Raw genomic sequence first — 19,974 nt, forward strand, 5'->3', positions numbered from 1 at the left:
GTAAAGCCTGGATTCAGGCAGTCTATGTCATGGTTGGAGTTCTGGGCTTGGCCAGCTGTGGAGCCAATGGCGTGGCTTCCTCAGGGCCTCAGTTTCCCCATCTGTAGAATGGAGATAATAAGAGTGTCTGCCTCCTGAGGCTGTTGTAAGGATGCAGTCATGTGTGTGGCATGTTTCCTTAGCTGGCTGGTAAATCTTGCCTCCCCCATTGGCTTCCCAGCTCCTTGCATGGGCTCTGTGAGCCTCAGTTTTCTCACAGATAAAATGGGGATGAAGGGACCACCCTGGTGGTCCAGTGGCTAAGACTCCACACTCCCAAAGCAAGGGGCCTGGGTTCGATCCCTGGTCAGAGAACTAGATCCCACATGCTGCAACTAAGAATTCATCTGCCACAACAGTTTGTATGTTGCAACTAAGGATTCCACGTGCTGCGACGAAGATCAAAGAGCCAACACGTGACTAAGACCCAGTGCAGCCAAATAAATAACAAAATATTTTTAAAAATTTTTAAGTGGAGGTGAAGATGCTAATCTCATGGGGCTCTTTTAGCTTCAAGGACAGTGTCAAGGTCTTAGACTCCATCCTTACTGATATCTGAGGAAGGCTCCAGAATTTCTCCTGCAGAAGCTTCAGTTAAGATAAAGGACCACCACGCCTATGCTTACACATTCTCCTTCCTGAAGTCCAGGGGCTGAGGAGGGTGGTCTCTAGAGATGCAGAAGCAGAGAGGAGGTGAGAGGCCGAGAAAACACCTTCTTGGCGGGTGGGTGAGGCCAGCTTGGCATCCCTCACCAGCCATTCTCTCTCTGTCCCTCCTTGAGGTTCCATCCTTTGGATGAGGGCTTGGCATTTCCCAGGTCAAGCCAGTGCCCCTCTAGGGCTTTGCTATTGGGAAGGGCCTGGCTGGCAGCAAGGGATCTGGTGTTTGTCATGCGTGATGTTCATTCGGCCAGCCTCCTTCTTCCTTCCCACCTGTGCCCACAGTGACAGCGGTTCTCGCGATGGCTGGGGGTGGGGGTTGGAAGCAAGCCATCCGGAGAGGCAGGGAGGATGCTACCAGGGCACCCCGCCACCTGCAGAATGGCCACAGTAGCGCTGGCTGGCTTGAAGGAAAGGGAAGCTGGGAGAAACCAGGTGTGAAAGGAGCCAGGGAATGGGAAAGCACAATCGTTGGCCAGAAACAAGAGCTTCCAAAGAGAAAAAATATGTACCAACTTCAAGTTTAGAATGAAGTAGTTCTTATGAATAGATGGTGACTTCCCCAAAGACAAGGCTTTTGTAGACTTGAGGGGAAATTCTGAAGATAAAGAAACAGAAACTAATCAGAATTCTTGCAATCCAAAACTATTAATATCTGGTCAGGGCCAACTCCATGATATAGAAAGATTTTTAAAATTTATGTATGCCTTACCTCTTTCCGAAGAATTGATGCTTTTGAACCGTGGTGTTGGAGAAGACTCTTGAGAGTCCCTTGGACTGCAAGGAGATCCAACCAGTCCATTCTGAAGGAGATCAGCCCTGGGATTTCTTTGGAAGGAATGATGCTAAAGCTGAAACTCCAGTACTTTGGCCAGCTCATGCGAAGAGTTGACTCATTGGAAAAGACTCTGATGCTGGGAGGGATTGGGGGCAGGAGGAGAAGGGGACGACAGAGGATGAGATGGCTGGATGGCATCACTGACTCGATGGACATGAGTCTGGGTGAACTCCGGGAGTTGGTGATGGACAGGGAGGCCTGGCGTGCTGTGATTCATGGGGTCGCAAAGAGTCGGACACGACTGAGCGACTGATCTGATCTGATCTACCTCTTTCCAGAAGGATTTGTTCGTTTGTTTTTGTTTTTGGCATGGAGAATCTTAGTTCCCTTCAACCAAGCACTGAACCCGTGCCTACTGTAGGGGAAACATGGAGCCCTAACCACTGGACTGCCAGGGAAGTCCCTCCAGAAGGATTTGAATTGCCTGACAGCAAATATTCATTCTAACAACAACAAATATTTATTGAGTATCTACTATGAACTTTCCCAGCATAGAGAAGGCTGTGATGTGGGAGACAGAGCCTGCCCTCAAGGAGCTGGTAACACAGAACACATGGATTGAATAACAAAATGAAAAGAGAAAATCAGGATCAAGGTGAAGATGACAACAAATAGAGGTCAATGCAGGTGCAAGGATTGAGTTCATGTTTGAGTTTTCTGACAGTCAGGACTTAAAGGGAAACATACTTTAACAACAAGGAGAAATCACACTAGTTCCTCAGGGAGAAATCTCGGTGAATACTGAATTGTAAAAGTCAAGTAAAAAATCATCTGTATCAGAAACATGAACATAAGGATTGGTTTGGGAAAGAGAAGATTCTGATTGTTTTCTAGTATGTGTGATGGGATTGGATGCAAAGGAGCATAAGGGATTAAAAAGAATGAGAACTTTTACTGCTGAAAGTAATGTGAGAGGTGAGAGGCCATGACTCTACCTCCTTCCAGTTTAATAGGTGAGAAAACAGAGGCCCAGGAAGCAGTGACTTGCCCGAGGCCACCTCCCTCCACCCGTACCGAAATGGTCACAGAGCCACTACTGCCAGCTTCGTACATGTAGAAAGCTTGCCAGTGGCTGGCACAAATGCCCAAATAAGAAACCTCCCAGGGACTTCCCTGGTGGTCCAGTAGTTAAGAATCCGCCTGCTAATGCAGGGCACATGGGTTCCATCCCTGGTCCGGGAATATCCCAAGTGCCTCAGGCAACTAAGCCCGTGAACCGCCAGAGAGGCCACCTCAATAAGAAGCCCATGCACCACAATTAGAGAGTAGCCCCCGCTCGCTACAACTAGAGAGAGCCCAGACTCAACAACGAAGACCCAGTGCAGCCAAAAATAAGTAAAATAAAAAAGAAAACTCCCAGAGGTTCGGAAATAGTATTAACAAACCCAAGGCAGCAGCTTTCAAGCTGAAGGTCAAATGTAATCTTGACTGAAAGTCATCCTTTGAGGACCAAGCTAGAATACGAATAAGTAAACTCTTGGTCCATGTAGCAAATGCAGAACTCCACTTCTGCATCTGGATGGCAGTGGGAGGGAAAAGCTCTGGCCCCAACAGAGCTGAGTTCAGAGCCCAGGCTTTAAGACCTGAGTCCTCATCTATAAAATGGACAGTTTCATTCTAACTCATGATGTGTATACAGACACCAGCACATACACAGCATTACCAAACATACTGACGTGGTCCTTGATGGGGAAACAAGTCACGCCAAATGAGATTTTTAAACTAAGACTCAGACACGTAAGCATCGTATGACCTGTTGAGGAGAAATAAAACAGTAATAGGAATTATTTGCAAATGGAGTCAGGATGGAAAAAATTCTCTGGGAACTGAGACCATGGAGATGAGGCTCACATCAGCCCCTGGGATGGCAGCCCACTCAGATGAGGGGCTGCATCCTCTTGGGTGTGCTTTGAACCTCGGAGCTGTTAGCCACTTGGGGCCTAAGTGAGCGACAGGACCCAGGTTCGGCTACCTTTCAAAGTCAGCAGAACAATGTGCCCAGAGCCATGGGTCACACCCAGGGATGAGGTTTTAATTCATTCTGCTCCTTAGGTCTGCTCATGACACTGTCGTGATTCACATGTACAACTGGCACTCTTAGGAACCTCTGTTGCCCACTTGCCTTTACCCAGTGTGTTATACATAGCATGGAGTTATGTTTTTGTTTACTGACCCCCATCATATGCTTGGCACTGGGGGAGGCAGGCACCAGGTGACGAGAACTCATGTGTGAGACTTCTCTGGTGGTCTAGTGGCTAAGACTGTGAGCTCCCAATGCAGGGGGCCTGGGTTCAATCCCTGGTCGGGGAACTAGAACCCACATGCCACAACTAAGAGTTCGCATGCTGCAACTAACGATCCCGCATGCTACAAATAAGACCTAGCGCATCCAAATAAATAAATAATAACACATGTGTAGTCTAGAATAACACATGTGTAGTGTAGAAGATGCCCATGGCCCATGAGAAAGGGCGCTGGGAATATAGGGCGTAGCTGTCCTGGGGAGTCGATGGGAAGAGAAGGGAGGGATGACATATTCTCTGCTTGTTGGACAGTAGATCTGGAATCTCAGACTCAGAGAGAGAGGATTTTGATCTGGGTCTCAAAGGCGCTAGTGGTAAAGAACCTGCCTGCCAATGTAGGAGATGCAGGTTCGATTCCTGGGCCGGGAATATCCCCTGGTGAAGGAACCGGCAACCCACTCTGGTATTCTTGCCTGGAGAATCTAATGGACAGTGGAGCCTGACGTGCTATAGTCCATGGGGGTTGCAAAGAGTCAGACATGAATAAATTAACTTAGCAAGCGCACACTCAAAGGCAAAATGGAATTTGAGCAGCTGCGTGAGAGGAGAGAGGAGATAGCAAAGTGTTTCCATGAACATGCACAGAGGGACTCCTGGGGACTTATGAAAGGTACACCTGATGTGGTGGTGCCTTTGTGCCCACAGAAGTGCGGAGACATGGGAGGTTTTAGAGCAGGGGAGAGACAGCCTCAGAAAGCCAGGTTAGGGGGACTTCCCTCGTGGTCCGTGATTAAGAATCCACCTTCCTATGCAGAGGACACAGGTTTGATCCCTGGTCGGGGAACCTGGATTTCATGTGTTGCGTGGTGCAGCCAAAGAAATAAAGAAAGACAGCCAGGTTAGGAAGATATGTGGTGAGAAGCTGGACAGGATGTGAGAGGCTGGCTCACTCCTGCCGCCATAGTCCCTATTTGCATTCCTAATGGGCCCTGCGTGGAGATTGGCTTTCCTCGCTGGCCCAGCTGGCTCTGACAGATAAGTGGGACTCTGTGCCCAGGGGCAGGGCGCTTGGTCCTGTTGCTCCCATCCCCCTCACCACACACACACACACACACACACACGGTCACACACACATGGTCATACACACACACACACACACACACACACAGTCCTTCCTGTTTTTCCAGCCTAGCTGGAGTGAATTGTCTCCCAGTGTGCTAGTCTCCATCCAGGTGACAAGGATTTCCTGATGGCCACAGGCCTCAGAAGAGCCCTCTGCCTCCTGGCCCTTTACCCTCCCCACTCCTCGCCTCGCCTCCCACCTTCCATCACCGTGTCCCTGCTGAGGAATCCCATGCCTGGCTGAGCTCAGGTCAGGTCTGCAATGTCTGCACTAGTTCAGGTGAACCTGGGCATGCTCTGTGGCCACTTGACCTCCGACCTCTGCCCCCTCCCCTCGGTGCTTCCTACTGAACCATAAGACCACCGCAAGAAGGGGCTGAGAACCCCCCTGTCTGGGTTCCATTCCTTCCTCCTCTGCTGGAAATACCAAATCTCTAAGCTCAAAGGCTCAGAGACTCCTGGAGGGTCCATCATCAGCCCTCTTTGACCAGGGACTGTATCTTACTCCTCTTCTCTGGTAGGACTAGCAATGATAGAGAGGTTTTCTGGAAAGAATTTGATGCTTCTCAAGGACTTTTGTAAAAATCCTTCCTTCTGAAGCTCTTAACAGCCCTGCAGGTGGGCAGGGCAAATGGCTTCCTTAGCATTGCCCATTTTGCAGATGAGAAAACCGAGGCCTGGGGGAGGTTAGAGACTCATGCGTGATCTCACAGCTGTTGAGTATAAAGTTTTGTGCTCAACACTTCCCACCCTGCCCTGAGGTCACCTCTCAATGACACCACCCGCCCAACCAGATACGGATAGTCCAAATAGCTAGCAGTCCAAGGCCAGCAGCATGTCCAGCTGGGGCCCAGAACAGCGGAGGGATTTGCATAATGTCACACCGCAACCAGTGGCAGAACCAGGTCTCAGGTCCCCTAACTCCCTGCTCAGAAACCTCCCACCAGCCCACACTGCCCCATCTTGTCTCCCAACATACTTCCCCTAGATGTATGGGTGAGCCTGACATCGCTGGAATTTACTCCACACACATAATGAGGCCATTTTGAGAAGGTCCGCCTCAGGGGGAACCAGAGAGCTGTCTAGTGTCCCCATGCTGACCCCTGCCAACTCCTCCCGGCTGTGCATGCCAAGCTGCAAACAGATAAACAGAGTCCATCAGCCTGCGCTCCCCTACCCTCTGCCCCCGATACACCTTGCTAGCCTCAAAAACGAGAGGCGGAGTTTGGGGTTTCAAAGCTGTGAAGAAGGCTGCATGGGAATTAAGAAGTAGTGGAGAGATGTCGCAGACTGTGCTGCATGGATCAGCGTTCATAGAAAGAATCCAGACGTCACCACCGCCAGTAACCGACCGAACGAGAGGCTGCTTGTCTACAGCACCGAAGAGATTTTAACTTTAGCAGTTGAACTATTTGAGCAAAGGACAGGGTGAGTGAAGGACAGGGAAGCCTGGCGTGCTGTGGCCCATGGGGTCGCAAAGAGTCGGACACGACTGAGCGACTGAACAACAACAACAAGTTGAATTGTAGTGACTCCCTAAGGTATCAGTTTAATGTGAGGAGAGGAAAGTGTCTCTCCCTCCAACGCAAGGCTAACCCGGCCTGGAGAACCTTCTGGATCTAAGGCAACCGCTGTGCCACGTACCACAGGTTGCCTGATACCAAAGAAGTGGGTCTCGACCTCTGAGTACAGAGGCAGGTCCCCAGCTTCCCAGCCCACGGCCCACTGAAAGTCAAGCAACAAAAAGGAGTCAAGGTGAAGGAAGAACCCAGAAGCAGCCATAGGATAGACCCCTGGAGGGAAAGTATGGGGTTATGGCCTCAGGAAGACTCTAGAAACCCTCTGCTCAGGTGGGTTAGCTATATTTGGCTGCCCAGGAGCTGAGAGGAGACCAAGTGATCTTCCCAAGGCAGTCACGCTTCCCAGCCCCCTCTGCATCCCAGACCCCCCTGCAGGAGTCCCAGGAGATAGGACTCTTCCCTTTTCCTCCACCCCCTCTCTCTCAGAACTCTTCCTGCTCCCTGTCCTAGTCTCCCACTGAGAACAGGGAATTCCCTCTCCAGCAACAGGAGCCACAGGGACTGGCCTGGAGTTGGGGCGGCTCCAGGGACAAGACCTGGAGGGGGAGGGGGTGGGAGGTGCTCCCCTGCTGCTGCCCCCCTCGTACCTCCACCCCCCAAAGAATGTAATTAAGCAGCAGGCCTCTGCCAGGAGCCAAGCTTTCTGCCTTCCGTCTATAAATCACCTTCTGAATCATCTCTCAGCTCCTGGAGGAGTAACTTCTCCTCAGGCTGCTCCAGGCAGCCCCATTGCCACTCCCCCCCACCCACCCTCACCAGCCCGGGAACCTGCCTCTCCCACCCCTCCCTGGTCCAGCCCAAGGTGGCTCCAGTCGCAGCTGGAAGTGGCAGTGGCTTAGGAGTCCAGCAAACTGTGGGACGGGAGGAGGAGGATTAGGGGAGAACACACTGCCCTCTCCGCCCCCTCTTTCCTGGGCAGGCAAACAGCAGAGCCTAGGTTAGCCTAGCCTAGCTTCCTCAGGTTAAGTATAGAGCCTCAGGCTCCTGGTCTCCAGTACCAAGTTAAAGGGGCAAGTTGGCTCTGAGGATAAGGAGAAAACTGGCTCAGATGGTAAAGAATCTGCTGGCAATGGGGGAGACCCGGGTTCGATCCCTGGGTTGGGAAGATCCCCTGGAGAAGGGAATGGCAACCCACTCCAGTATTCTTGCCTGAAGAATTCCAGGGACAGAGGAGCCTGGTGGGCTGCAGTCCATGGGGTCGCAAAGAGTTGGACATGAATGAGTGAGTAACACACAAATACACACACAGGTAGAGTCAACCTGGGAAAACTTCTTGGGAGAGGCAAGTTTCGATCTAGAACTTGAATCAAAATAGCTTGCAGATAGGGATAAAACTAACATGTATATAATACTTCCAGTATGCTAGGCATTATTCAGAAAGCTTTACCTGTGTTCACTTATTCAATCTTCACAACAACCCTATGAGGTAGAAACAGTCACTGTTCTCATTTTACAGATGGGGAAACTGAGGCTCAGAGAGATGAACTTGCTGCAGGTTACCCACTACTACAGGAATGTGAATGCAGGCAGTCGGGCTCCAAGAGGAATGTGAGTGTTCGGGGAAAATGAGGTTTGGAGGTGTAAGCAGGTGGACTAGGCAGCTTTGGGAGTTAGGTCAGAAGGGGCTGCCTACGGGAGGCTTTGTCTGCACGGGTGGCCTGGAGGGGTGAGGGAGGCAGGCTCTCTGGGGAGTGCCTTGGGGCCACCTGGAGCTCCCTGCTTCACAGCCGTGAATCACGTCCCTGTCACAGCCCTGCAGACTCCAGGAGGCAGAAGAGGTCCCTCCGGCTGCCTAAGAAAAATGAAGCCTAGAGGGAGACACAGAGAAGGAAAGGGACCCATCCTAGGTCACACAGCCTGTCAGTGGTAAACTCCGCCCTCAGACTCAGTCTGTGCACTCAAGCTCTGCTCACTTCCAGACACACAGTAATGTGAATACGTAGGTGTAGCATCAGGGTGGTACTAAGCTTTGAGGAAGGGGTTAGGCTCACCTGCTTCCCTAATTAGGAATAGGGAGTAGAGAATGTCCTTTCCCTCCTGGTGGCTTTACAAGTATTCTGTGGCTCATGGCAGGATGAGTGGAAAAGGCTAGAAGGCCAGATGCCCCTCAATCTCTGGGCTGACCACATTCTGAGACCAGAAAAGTCTTCCTTTTCCCTCACGCTCCCTGGAAGGATCTGTTAGCTATATCCTCCTCTGAGAAGAGCTGCCTCTCCTGCCCCAACCCCAGGCTCCTTGTCTCCTGCCCAGACTCAGGAGAGATCTATTCAGAGTCTAGAGAGAACTTCCAGGTCAGAGACCCCTTCCCCTGCCTCACATCCATAACATCTCGATCATACCTCTGCCCGAGCACCACCATGTTTATTAGCATTAAGTTCTGTAGTGGGCAGGATGGGAGATGCTTGCTTGGCTGAGCCTGTTCTTTGGGGATTTCTACCTAGAGCCCTCGTTATTCACCTCAGTTTCTGAACCAGCGATTGAGCAGGCACCCCAAAGCCAGACAGTGTGAGTGGCGGCAGATTCTAGCTGAGTTCGCCACTGGGAAAGCTGCAGGGAGGGAGGGAGCATACCCGCTAGAGAACTTGGCACCCCAGTCCAGCTCCTGCCTCTTTTGACCTCCATCCAAAGTTCTTCCCACCAGGCAAGTGTTCCAGATCCTTCCCAGATGACAGGTCCTCAGATTACCTGGGGTGAGGGTGATGCTCAGGGCCCAGATGCACCCATCACTCACCTCTTGGCCCCACAGATGTTGACAAAATACTCTGAAATTCTGGGAGAACTTTCCCTGACTGCTACCCGCTTCCCCATGCCTTCTCGCCATATATTAAAAAAGGTTCTTCGGAGAACATAACTCAGCTCCATTCTCCTGTTTGTGCAATGCAGTGCTCAGTCGTGGCCGACCTTTGCAACCCCATGGACTGAAGCCCACCAGTCTCCTCTGTCCGTGGAATTTTCCAGGCGAGAATCCTGTGGTGGGTTGCCATTTCCTACTCCAGCATTATAATAATATTTGACATGGGTTTTGCTCTTGTTGCCGTTTCAATGGTTGTTGGCCTTTTTTCTTTATTTTTTCAAGCAAAATGTGGTCCCATCAGAAGACAAACAGATCAACAACCACTTTTGCTCCCCTTGGACAGCAGGCTCCGCCCACAATGGGGGTGGGGTGGGCAGGAGGGTGGTGAACTCACTTCCAAGAGACCCGGATTAATTTCCCACTACCTCCCCCGAGGGTAAGGCCTGCCCTGGAAGGGAGACCACCCGGTTACAGCCTGGCCATCCGATCTGGTATCTGCCCATCTGTCTGTCTGTCTGTCTGTCTGTGGGATCAACAGCCTCCAGCCAGCTCAGCTCCTCGCCAGCCCCAGCCCCAGCCAGCTGTAATTCCTGCCTGTTACAAGTGTTAACACCTGGCCCGGGGGCCTTCCTCCCCCGCAGTCTCCAGGTGCCTCTCTGAGCCCCGCCCACTGACCCCCACAGGGTTTGACTGAACATGTTCACAAGCCTCTGAAAGGCAGTTGGAGGTGGGAGTGGGTGGGGGAGGCAGCAGCACATCTGACAGATGGGGAAACTGAGGTAGGGCTTAGGGCAAGTGCTCGAAAGGGGAAATGGCTCCCAGGATGGTGGAGAGAGCTCAGCTGTTCTTATTTTCCCTATCTCTGCCCTCGACTTCTGCTGAGCATTTTCACCCAAGCTGAGAAGCAGAGGTAGGCTAGTGATTCCTGCGTTAGGAAACAGAGGCCCAGAGGGTTGTGTCCCACAGAGGTGGCTCCTGACCCCCAGCACAGGCCCCTTCCATCAGGGCGTCCGCCTCTGGAATGCAGCAGGCACTAGGCTGGGCTCTAATAAGACTGTTCATTTTTTTCCCCCAAGAAGGAGAAGAAAGACAAGTTCCTCCACCAGGCGCTAACTGGGACTGACAAGAAGAATTATAGAAATCAGTGCCGCTGCCACTTCTTCCTGTCCCAACTCTTCCACTACCTGGCTGCAAGGCCCTGGAACATCTTTTCCTTTCATGAACCTCTATCTGATGACCCTCCTTGTCTCTTGGCCTTCTGGTCTACCTTCTGGAGGCTTGGGCCTGAACGGTGAGGAACACTGCGGGTGGGGTGCTCTCCTTGATGGGTGGCACAGACAGAAATCCCAGCTGAACAGTTTCCCTTTAAAGTCCCTCCTAGGGAATGTGTGAGCTGGGTGGGCCGAAGAGGGCAGGCTGTGATGGGCTAGAGAACTGGAATCTGGCTGCCCTGGGGGCAGAGTAGAAACAGGAATCTGAGGCCTGTCTACTCTACTGTCCCTGTCGCAGCCTCGGCCCCCTGCTCCGGCCCTGAGAACATAACACGCTCTGCCCTAGCTCCAAGACCAAAGACAAACGGCGTAAGAAGGGAGGGCTGGTGACATAGTCCTCGGGCAGACAGGATGAGCTTGTGCCAAGCAAGGCTCTGCACCTCCCCTTGCCCATGCTGCCCAGCCCCAGATCCCAAGTCCCTGAGACCCTTTCAGCTTCCTCTCTAAACCCTCGTCTCCTGCAGGACTATCCCTGCAGGACCATGGATGCCCACCAAGCCCCCAAGCTTAGAATGTCATTCACACTTACAGGTCATATGACTGCAAACATATCCACAGCCACTTACAGGTCATACCCCTGCAAACCTATCCATAGCCACGGGCCCAACCATGGTCACTGCCACCTGAGGACGGGGTCACAGGCAGACCCGGACACAGCCCTCACACTCATACTCACAATCAGGTCATGGCCATGAGCACTGATATCCATGCACAAAGACATATGGGGAGCTTTCCCCTTATACGGTCATGAAGGCATGTGCACACATGCACACGCACATGCACACACACACACACACAACACTCACATGCCCAGTCATGAATACAGTCATGCAGTGTCATCAGCAGACATGGGTGCTGACCTCTACATGGGCACAGATACTTCTAGACTTTCTCTGTCACACACACACTTCACAGAATCAGCCGCTTGCCAACACTTGTATGCAAAGACATAATACACCCTGGGCTATGGATTCCCCCAGGCACATTTCACACAAGTTCACATCCACAGTCTCCCATCTGCAGGCACGGATGCTCCTTCAAACGGAGGGACGCTAGTATACAGATGACACTCCTTAGGGTCTTAGACCTGAACACACATACACCTCTCTGCCCAGACAAAGCAACATCTCTGTCCCCATCCCCAACCCCAAATAAGCCATGTGTCCAGCAATTATATTAGGGCCAATGTCCTGGCTTTCTAGGTTTTTCCAGCATCTTCCTATTGGGTGGTCCCTATCTGAATGATCCCCAATACACCACTACACAGCAGACCCCCCACCCCTCCCTACCAGCACTGCCCCCAAAAAGTGCTCTTGTCCAGCTCATAGGAGAGGGGAACACGGTCTTTCCCCCTTGGTTCTTACAGCCTATCAGTCTCCAAGCCTTCTCTTTCCACCTTCCCCACCCACCCCGAGGTCCCTGGGAAAGCAGAGAACAGCATCCCCTTCCCAGAGGATGGGAAAAGGGTCAGGAAGGGCCAGTGAGGCAGGACTGTTTTCTGCAGCAGCATTCCCGTCAACCAGCAAAGCCCCCAACCCGGAATTCCTGGCTGCCCCCGCCACCCTGGGGACTTCTTTATGTTCAGGAGGCCTCGGGCCAGCCCACCAAGATGGGAAGAAATGGCTAGGCAGAAGAAAGATTTCCCCTTGGGTGTCTGTCCTGGGAGCAACTCTCAGCACCCTCTCTATGAAGCCCCTTGGCCCATGCCCTGCTCCTACTCCCATCCTGCCCTCCCGAACACCCAGACACAAATGCTGCCACCCCAAACAGCTGGAGACAGGCTCAGGGTGTGACCCCCAAATCTCCTGGCTCTGCTCTTCCTATCCCAGGCTGGGCACGGGGTGGTTAAGAAGGGAAAAGGGGACATGCAGGTAGCACGCCTCTCTGACTTTCATCCTGGGGCCACAGACCCTCTGCTCACTCACAGATCCCAAATTCTTCCTCCTCACCTTCCACCCCACCCCACCCCCCCAACCCCCGGGCCGAGGCTCTCCTACATCCAGGAGGGGAAGATTCTTTAATTAAAGTTTTCCGGAATGCAGGGGGCTGGAGACTGAGGAGAGGCGGGGTGTAATTTAGAGAGCTGGTTTCAGTGTGTCTTTCCCCTCTGGCCTCTGGGACCTGCCGGGTAGCAATGAGGCCGCTTGGAAAACAAGGGGACTCCCTGGAACTGGGGCTCCCAAGGGGCTGTTTATTCCATGGCCAGTTCCCCCATACAGGCACAACCCCCACCCCAAAACACCGCGCCTGGTTTCCCAGCCTTATTTACTAAAAATGTCTTTTGTATCCGCATTTCTCAAGGACTGAATCCTCCTCTCCCTCTCTCCCTTTCTCTTCGGTCCTTGGTTTTTCCAAAAGGAACGAATTTGACATGGAGAATTGGGTTTTTGGTCAAAGAACAAACCCACACCCCTCCCAAACAACTACATTTTCAAGGAGCCCTGCTTTTGCCAGGATGGACAAGCAAGAAATGAATTAAATCCGAATTCAATGGCATCTCGGATCAGCACATACCATATTCACTTCTGAGGCTCAAGATTAATCTAGAGCAGAGTGGGGAGAATCTGATGAAATCCACCCCCCACCATTACCCTGCCCCAGGGATCCCTGAAGCCATTGGGGTCTAAAATATGAAGGCACAGAGGGGGTTATTGTGGGGAAATCTCTTGATGGAGGCGCCGGAGGAGATGGGGGTGGCAACGAAGGAACAGGATGATTTTGCCCATGAAGACCCCAAAATGGAGAAGAGGAGTGGCTGCGCCCCAGGGACCTCTCTGGATTTCCAGAAACCCAACTGCAAGCAAATGGAGGGTCTTCAGGGGGCCCCCAGATTGGGACGGGTTCAGGGTTAGGATCTAAGAATAAGAGACCTTCTGAGATGGGGAAAGTCCTCAAGCCTCTGCAGCGACTAGCAAGGAAAATGGTGCTTATCAGAGAAGCCAGGAGTTGGATTCTAAAGGCGACACCAGCAGAAAATCCGGGGTGGGGGGCGGTGGGCGAGTGGGGAGCTGGAGGGAGGTAAGAAGAAAGGAGCCCCAGCCCTGCCGCAGCCCACCCCCGGCTGGCGCCCCCCCACCACACACACACCTCCCTGGGGCTCCGTGGAGAAATCGGGCCGCGGGCAGATAAGAGGCGAGTCTTACCACCAAATTGGGTAGCCGGCGAGGACCCTGGTGCCACAGAGCAGGAGGCCGAGGAGCAGCCGGAGCAGGTGGGGCTCCATTAGAAGCGGCGCCGAGGAGGAAGTTTGCCCGCGACCATGAAGAGGGGGAGCGACGCCCCCCAGTAGTTGGAACAAAGTCCACTTGAGATTGGAAATGACTTTCGGGCTTGTCAGAAGCGCACCTCCACCCGCAGCTGCCCCCTTCCAGAGCCCAGCGCGGAGCAGCCGGGTTTGAGGATGTCAGCGAGCAGCCAATCAGAGCCCGCGGCCTAAGGTAAGAGATGAGTCTGTAGTTCAGCCTGTCAATCACGCGCCCCTCCCGCCCGGCCCACGAGTCTGGCTCGGGGAAGGGCATCGCCCAGCAAACTTGGGCAAAGCCCGCGCCCCGGACCCAGTGGGAACTTGAGGGGGGACACGGCACCTACGGACCCTCCGCTGGCCCGGAACCGCCGCGGCCCCCCGCCAGCCAGGTTTAGGGAGCCGGGGCTGTGACTGGGTGTTGACGTGGAGCCGGGTTGGCGTGGATATTGACGGGTGGCTCCTTTTCTCTCCGGAGACCGTGACCTCTTGGGACTTGGGCCCGTGAGGAATCGAGAGTAGAAAGCACAAGGATGTTTCCAGAAGCTTCGCTCGGGCAGGACAGGATCCAAGGGTCTCAGAGGGGGTTGGGAAATGCTACCCCTCCCAGCCTCCCAAGCCCGCGAGCGGGCCGGGCCCCTCGACCCGGCCGCGGGAGGTGGCTTCCAGAGTCTTCAAGAGGCGAGCGGAAAGGTCCACGGAGGCTCGCAGGTCTGGCTGCGGGCGGCGCCGGGGGACCGAGCCGAGTGTCATTTGAGTCTTTTGTCAGGGATCAGATCGGTATCGGGACCTCCTGCTGCCTTTGCATTTCCTGCAACTGACACCAGCGGCCAGTTGCATTTCCTGCGCGCGGAGCCGTGTCACTTTCTCCTCCTTGAGGGGTTCAGGCCTGGCCTCAAGCTCAGGTCAGAAGGACACCCGCAGTCCCTTTTGAATCTTCTGGATGAACCATTTACCACGCGTGAAACGCAGTAGCCCCACCAGGGAAGCCGCTGGGGTCCTCAGGGGACCTTGCTGCCAAGAGACCCCCTGCCCTGCCCACCTCTCCTGCTTGAGGCTCTCAGCTCCAACCTGGGACTTGGTGATAATGCCCCCTTTCCTGTATGCACACCAAAGGAATCTAAATACCCCACCCCTGGCCATAAGAAAAGTCTTTCCAAGGCCTCCCTGGGTTCTTTCTCTCCTCTCTTTCCCCAGAGTCAAGGAATTAAGTCTGCCTTGAGCGGTGCTGAGATTGAAGCCAGATTTGGGGGCCCTTGACCCCTATCACTGGGATGCCTGCCCCCCAACCCTGCTCCCAGGCCCCTCGAGGCCCCCACAGGCACTCTGGGTTGGGGCAGGAGCAGGGCTGGAGCATCCCTGGGCCTGGGGCAAAGACAGTGAGGCCAATAAGAGGGGTTGAGGACAGTGACTCCTGGAACTGCATCAGGAGGCTGACCCCCAGCGCTGGGAGGCCGGGAATGGTAGAGTCTCCACCGGGTGGGGGCTTGGCTGGAGGAAGTCTGTGCCAGGGGGCCAGGCATTCCTGGCCTTTGATCTGGGCCACCCATGCCTATAGCTTGAACCCACTGCCCCTGCCCATCCTGAGAGCCCTCAGTGCACAAGGCTGTGATGGGTGCAGGGAGCTTGGAAAACTGGCCCGGGGGCATCAAGGGTCGGGAGAGCCGCCTGGGCTTGTCACGGCTTCTGGCGCGTTCCTAGCCCGGTGCTCGACTAGAGGGCGGGGGCGGGGGGGGGAGGGTTGGGGGGCGCGCGGTGTGCTGGTTGGAGATGAAAGAGAGGAGGGGAGGAAAGGGGAGAATAGGGAAAGACAGAGTAGTGAAAATAGCGCATCAGTGAGGGCCTGAGAGAGAAAGAGCAAAGAGCACGAGAGACGAGAGCGAGGGGAGATTAACAGAGGGAGCCCAAAGAGAAAGAAGGGGAAGAAACGGGGAAGGAGAGGCAGATATGGGGAAGGGTGAGAAAGGCGAAGAGAAAGCCCCAACCTGCCCAGGACAGTGGATGGGGGTGGAGACTGCAGAGATGGGGACCTTAAGAGATGGCTCCGTGGCAGGCTGATTTCTGATTCACCTGGAAAGTGGGTTGTGGGGAATCTGCCATTTTCCCTGACCTTGGAACCTCAGGGCCCTGACTCTAGAGGGCAGAGAGCCCTCTGCACACACCCTTCCTGGCCTGCTAAGTTCTACCTGGAGCTCTGCCCTCCCCAACGGGGAGCTCTCCGATGGTTTTTCTGCCTGCTCGAACTCCAATCCTGCCTGATAGTTTGGGAGGCTCCGGAACCCCCCAATCGTCTTTATTAGAGCTGAGGAGGACTGCCTTTCCCTGGCCACCAAGACACCACTGTGGATACAGTGTGGCCAGGACGGTGTGTGGGGGGTGGTGTGAGGGGGAAGAAGGATTAGATAGCTTCTTTGGGGTCATGTCTGGGTCCCAATATTCCATAGGTGCCAGCCTGGGAGGTGGGGGCAGGAGATCCCGAAGGCTGTGGGAGGGGTGGGGTGGGGGTTGACTTGCCCAGCCAGAGAGCCCAGGTCGAGCAGGCAAGCCTGGCCATTCCCTGAAGGGATACAAGTATCCTGATGCCTCCTCCAGGCAGCCCGGGAGCACCGGGAGACCTGGGGCGTGAGCCTGGGGAAGAGGATGGAAGCTGAGACAGGGTCACAAGTGGGCGGTAGGGTGGAATCCTGGACTTGCGCTGGCCTCACAGCCCAAGGAAGGAAGGAAGGAGAGCCCTGGAGAGGCGGTGTGGGAACCTGCTAGAGGAGCACAGGCGCCCTGGAGGATGGAAGCTGTGTGGGGATTTCCCCCCACTTGAAAGCTCCCCAGAAGAGGGGATTCCTGAGCCTTTTCCCCTCCCCTGCCAGGTGTCCTTCCTTCAACACAGGCTTAATTTCCTTCCTCCCGCCGGCCCAACGCTGCCGGTGGGAACGCAGGAATGGTCCCTGCCCGGGAGGGGGAGGGCACCCCCGAGACACGTGTCACAAACGGAAACACCCGCTGTCTCTTGGGCACCCGAACCGCACTCGATAGGGAAAGGGTTAAATTCACTCCAAGGCCAGCCGGGACGGGGTGGGGGTGGGAGCGGCGGAGGCGTCCGTGTTGGACCCCGAGGCCTCCGCCTGCGTGGTAAGGTGGCCTCTTGAAAGCGGCCTAGGGGCTGAAGGCTGGCACGTGGGAAGCACTCTGGGTTGTGTGAGGACGTCGGGAGTGACTGCCCGTCCCGGTCCCACCCCTACCGCTCTGGCTGCCCCAAGGTTCACTTCGACGTGCGCTCCCCGGGGGCATGCCGTCGGCCGGTGTGTATTCAGCACCCGCTCGACCCGGCTCCCTGCGGAGCTACGGCGGAGACAAAGGACAGGGGGGCCGGGTCCCCGCCCGCCCGCAAGCACGCCCGCCCGCTGGGGGCTACCAGTCTATCGCGGGGAGGGAGAAGGACATCGTCGATTCAGCCTTCTCTGCTTCACTTGTGCTGGGAACATGCTCGAAGGCCGCTGGGGCCCAGGAGCCGGGATCCCGGACCAGCCTGGGGAGGATGAAGGGAGAGAGGGCAAAGCCGCTGCGGGGCGGGGCGGGGTGGGGTCGTGGGGGAGATGCAGCAAGTGCCGATGGCCTGCAACCTCGCGACTCTTGCAGGGAACCGCACGAAGAGAGCGCGTGGGGGCTCTGTACCGGAGGGAGCTCGGGGATGGCGAGGGGCTTTGAACTTTACCACCAAGAGCTACAGGAGTCTCTCTAAAGAACAGTATCAAGCGAGGTTCTCCTTGGAGGCCTCTGGAAAGCTAGACAACCGGAGAGGGCAACCTGGTGGCAGGTGGTTCCTAGTGTGGATGATGGGTCCAGGACTTAATCGAACAAGATTTCTTTCAACTGCCCAGTATAGAAGTCGCGCTTGGAAACGCCGGAAGCCTGCACTGGGTAAGCACATAGGTGAGTAACAAACGCCTACGGAAGAGGGCGTCTCTGTCGCCCAGCCCCGGCGCGCCCCCTGGCGGCGGTGCTGATAATAAGGCAGGAAGTCTGTGGCCGAGGAAGGTCGCCCCGCCCCGCCCCGCGCGTGCACCCGCCGGCTGGAAGCCGAAACCTTTGTTGGTGAGCAGCCCGGATCTTTGGGGATCCCAGTTAAGTAGGCATCCTCGTGAGTGAATGCCTTTAATCTACTTCGCAATCCCCGAGCTTAGCTAGGGATCAGGTGTGCGTGGCTTTAGGCTTCCCTCTCCTCCCCACCCAGGCGGCTCCCTTGGGAGAGCAGGCCGCGCCCCAAGAAGCAGGACGCAGACTGGCCGGTGTGATGCCCCGGGCTTCCACTCCTGGGCACCAACAGGCAGTGGCCGTGTGGCTGCCTCAACCTTATGTCGAGGTGTGGGAGGCTGCAGACAGCCGGGTGATGTCACTGAGTCCTTCCTGGCCTGGCCCACCCACTGGCACCCCTAGATCACAGGTGCCACCTGTGGGACCATAAGAGGTTTTCCCTGTCACAGTAGTTCCTCCTGTCTTAGTCCTCTCTAGTTCCCTAAGGGCATTTTGGAAAGTGATTTGGGGTCAAAGTCCTTTAGAAGGGAGGGAGCTACTGCAAATTGGGGTGAGGGGGGCACTCCTGGCCAGCTGCTTGTCATCTCTGAGCCTCCTTTCTTCCATCCAGGTGGGTAATACTTTGTATCTCATAGGGAGTTGTCAGCGTTAAATGAGAACCGTGCTGACAGAACGCCAGACCGCGGATGGTGAATAATAAATATTGGGTTTCTTTCTTCTCCTCTTAGGGGCTAAGGAATCAGAAGCTGTCTTGGATTGCTCCTTCTGCCCCTGTCAGCCTCAGCTGAGCGGCTCCTCAGGCGCCCAGGAGCCTCCTCTGGACAGATTTATCCAGGAAAATCTTGTCTGACCTCCCAACTTGAGACCTACCTCACCATCTCCTCTTCAGAGACCGCCGCCCCCCTCCACCAAGTTCTTAGCTGCTCCCCATCTTGTCCCTCTGGGCCTCTTATTCCACCTTATTTTTCTACACAGCCCTAAACATTGACCTTATATTCCATATATTCCATGTCGAATGTGTCTGTCAAATTACCCACTTAATGTTGTCTATTCTCTACTTTAAAATGAAATTCTTCCCAAGCCCCAACACTCAGAGCAGGATCCTGGACAGAGCAAGCCCCTTCTATATATTGCTGATGACTGGCTGGGGGAGCGAGGGAGGAGGCAGAGGCTGAGGCCCCAGATGAGGGGACCGTTGTCTGAGACCCTTATGGCCCTCTGGGGTTCCCATCTTGAGTAGATCCTGGCATCGAGAATTACCCACCCACCCTAGCTACCCCACTCCTATGTTTCGGCTCCTGTCTCCTGCCCAGGTGACATCTGTACTGCTCCAGGTGGGCTGAGATCAGGGGTTGGCTGGCTGTCGAGAAGTTGCCTTCACACAGGACACTCGAGGCTTGATGGGCCTTGTGCTGCCAGACCCGCTCTCTGCCCCTCTTTCCCTCCCTCACTTTCCCTTTTCTTCCAACTCTTCAGTCTTTTTCCATCCTTCTTGATTCTGCCTTTGCCTCGGGGCTCTGAGCCCCTACCCGGACATGACTGGCCTGCCCGAGCGAGGACCTGGGGCCCCAGGTCGGTTCCTGCCCAGGGAAGTGCTCCTTCCCTGGGCAAGTAGAGCCAGACCTCTGGGTGGCTGTCTGGGTGTGGCTGACTTGGCTTCTTGTGGTCAGGACTGTTGCTCCCAGTTTTCCTTCTAATCCCCGATGGGTGGGACGTAACCAGGAAGGGGAGCCCCGGATGCAACCCAAGAGCCATCTCTGCTTTCTTCTGTCTCCAGCCTGAGCCAAACTGAGGCCCTCTTTCACCTGGGCTCCAGGGCAGGAAGGTGTTTCTGTTTTTCCCATCTCCCACAAACATGTATTTCGTGCCTGCTGTGGGCAAAGCCTGGGGCTGAGCTCTGGGGCTCGATCCTCAAGAGGACCCTAGGAGCATGGTAGGTGCTCTGTGTGCACAGGGTCAGAGGATGACTCCATTCATTCACACATTTTCGTAGAGCACAGAATATTTATTGGAAGGACTGATGCTGAAGCTGAAGCTCCAATACTTTGGCCACCTGATGGGAAGAACTGACTCATTGGAAAAGACCCTGGTGCTGGGAAAGATTGAGGGCAGGAGGAGAAGGGGGCGACAGAGGATGAGATGGTTGGATGGCATCAC

General features: G+C 54.7%; 1 protein-coding gene and 1 long non-coding RNA gene across 4 annotated transcripts in view; one reads left to right on the top strand and one right to left on the bottom strand.

The window, feature by feature from the left end:
* The window catches only part of WNT3 (Wnt family member 3), a 53,527-nt gene extending 39,548 nt beyond the window's left edge, over positions 1–13,979 (bottom strand). Inside the window, exon 1 of the mRNA XM_086357214.1 lies at positions 13,691–13,979. Within this exon, the coding sequence (XP_086213340.1) occupies positions 13,691–13,770 (80 nt within the window). The 5' untranslated portion in view covers positions 13,771–13,979. The remainder of the gene's footprint in view (positions 1–13,690) is intronic.
* A 2,304-nt stretch (positions 13,980–16,283) lies between these two features.
* On the top strand, positions 16,284–18,821 carry LOC147351421 (uncharacterized). 3 transcript variants are annotated; one of them, XR_015147512.1, is made up of 2 exons: positions 16,284–17,715; positions 18,546–18,821. It is a non-coding gene; the product is annotated as an uncharacterized LOC147351421 (long non-coding RNA). The 3 variants fall into 3 exon arrangements; XR_015147513.1 differs by lacking the exon at positions 16,284–17,715 and adding an exon at positions 17,788–17,877; XR_015147511.1 differs by lacking the exon at positions 16,284–17,715 and adding an exon at positions 17,813–17,923.
* The last annotated feature ends 1,153 nt before the right edge of the window (positions 18,822–19,974 follow it).

The sequence above is a fragment of the Bos grunniens genome, chromosome 19 (assembly GCF_055505025.1).
Source record: "Bos grunniens cultivar Pamir isolate PY7600 chromosome 19, Bosgru_T2T1.0, whole genome shotgun sequence".
Lineage (NCBI taxonomy): Eukaryota > Metazoa > Chordata > Mammalia > Artiodactyla > Bovidae > Bos > Bos grunniens.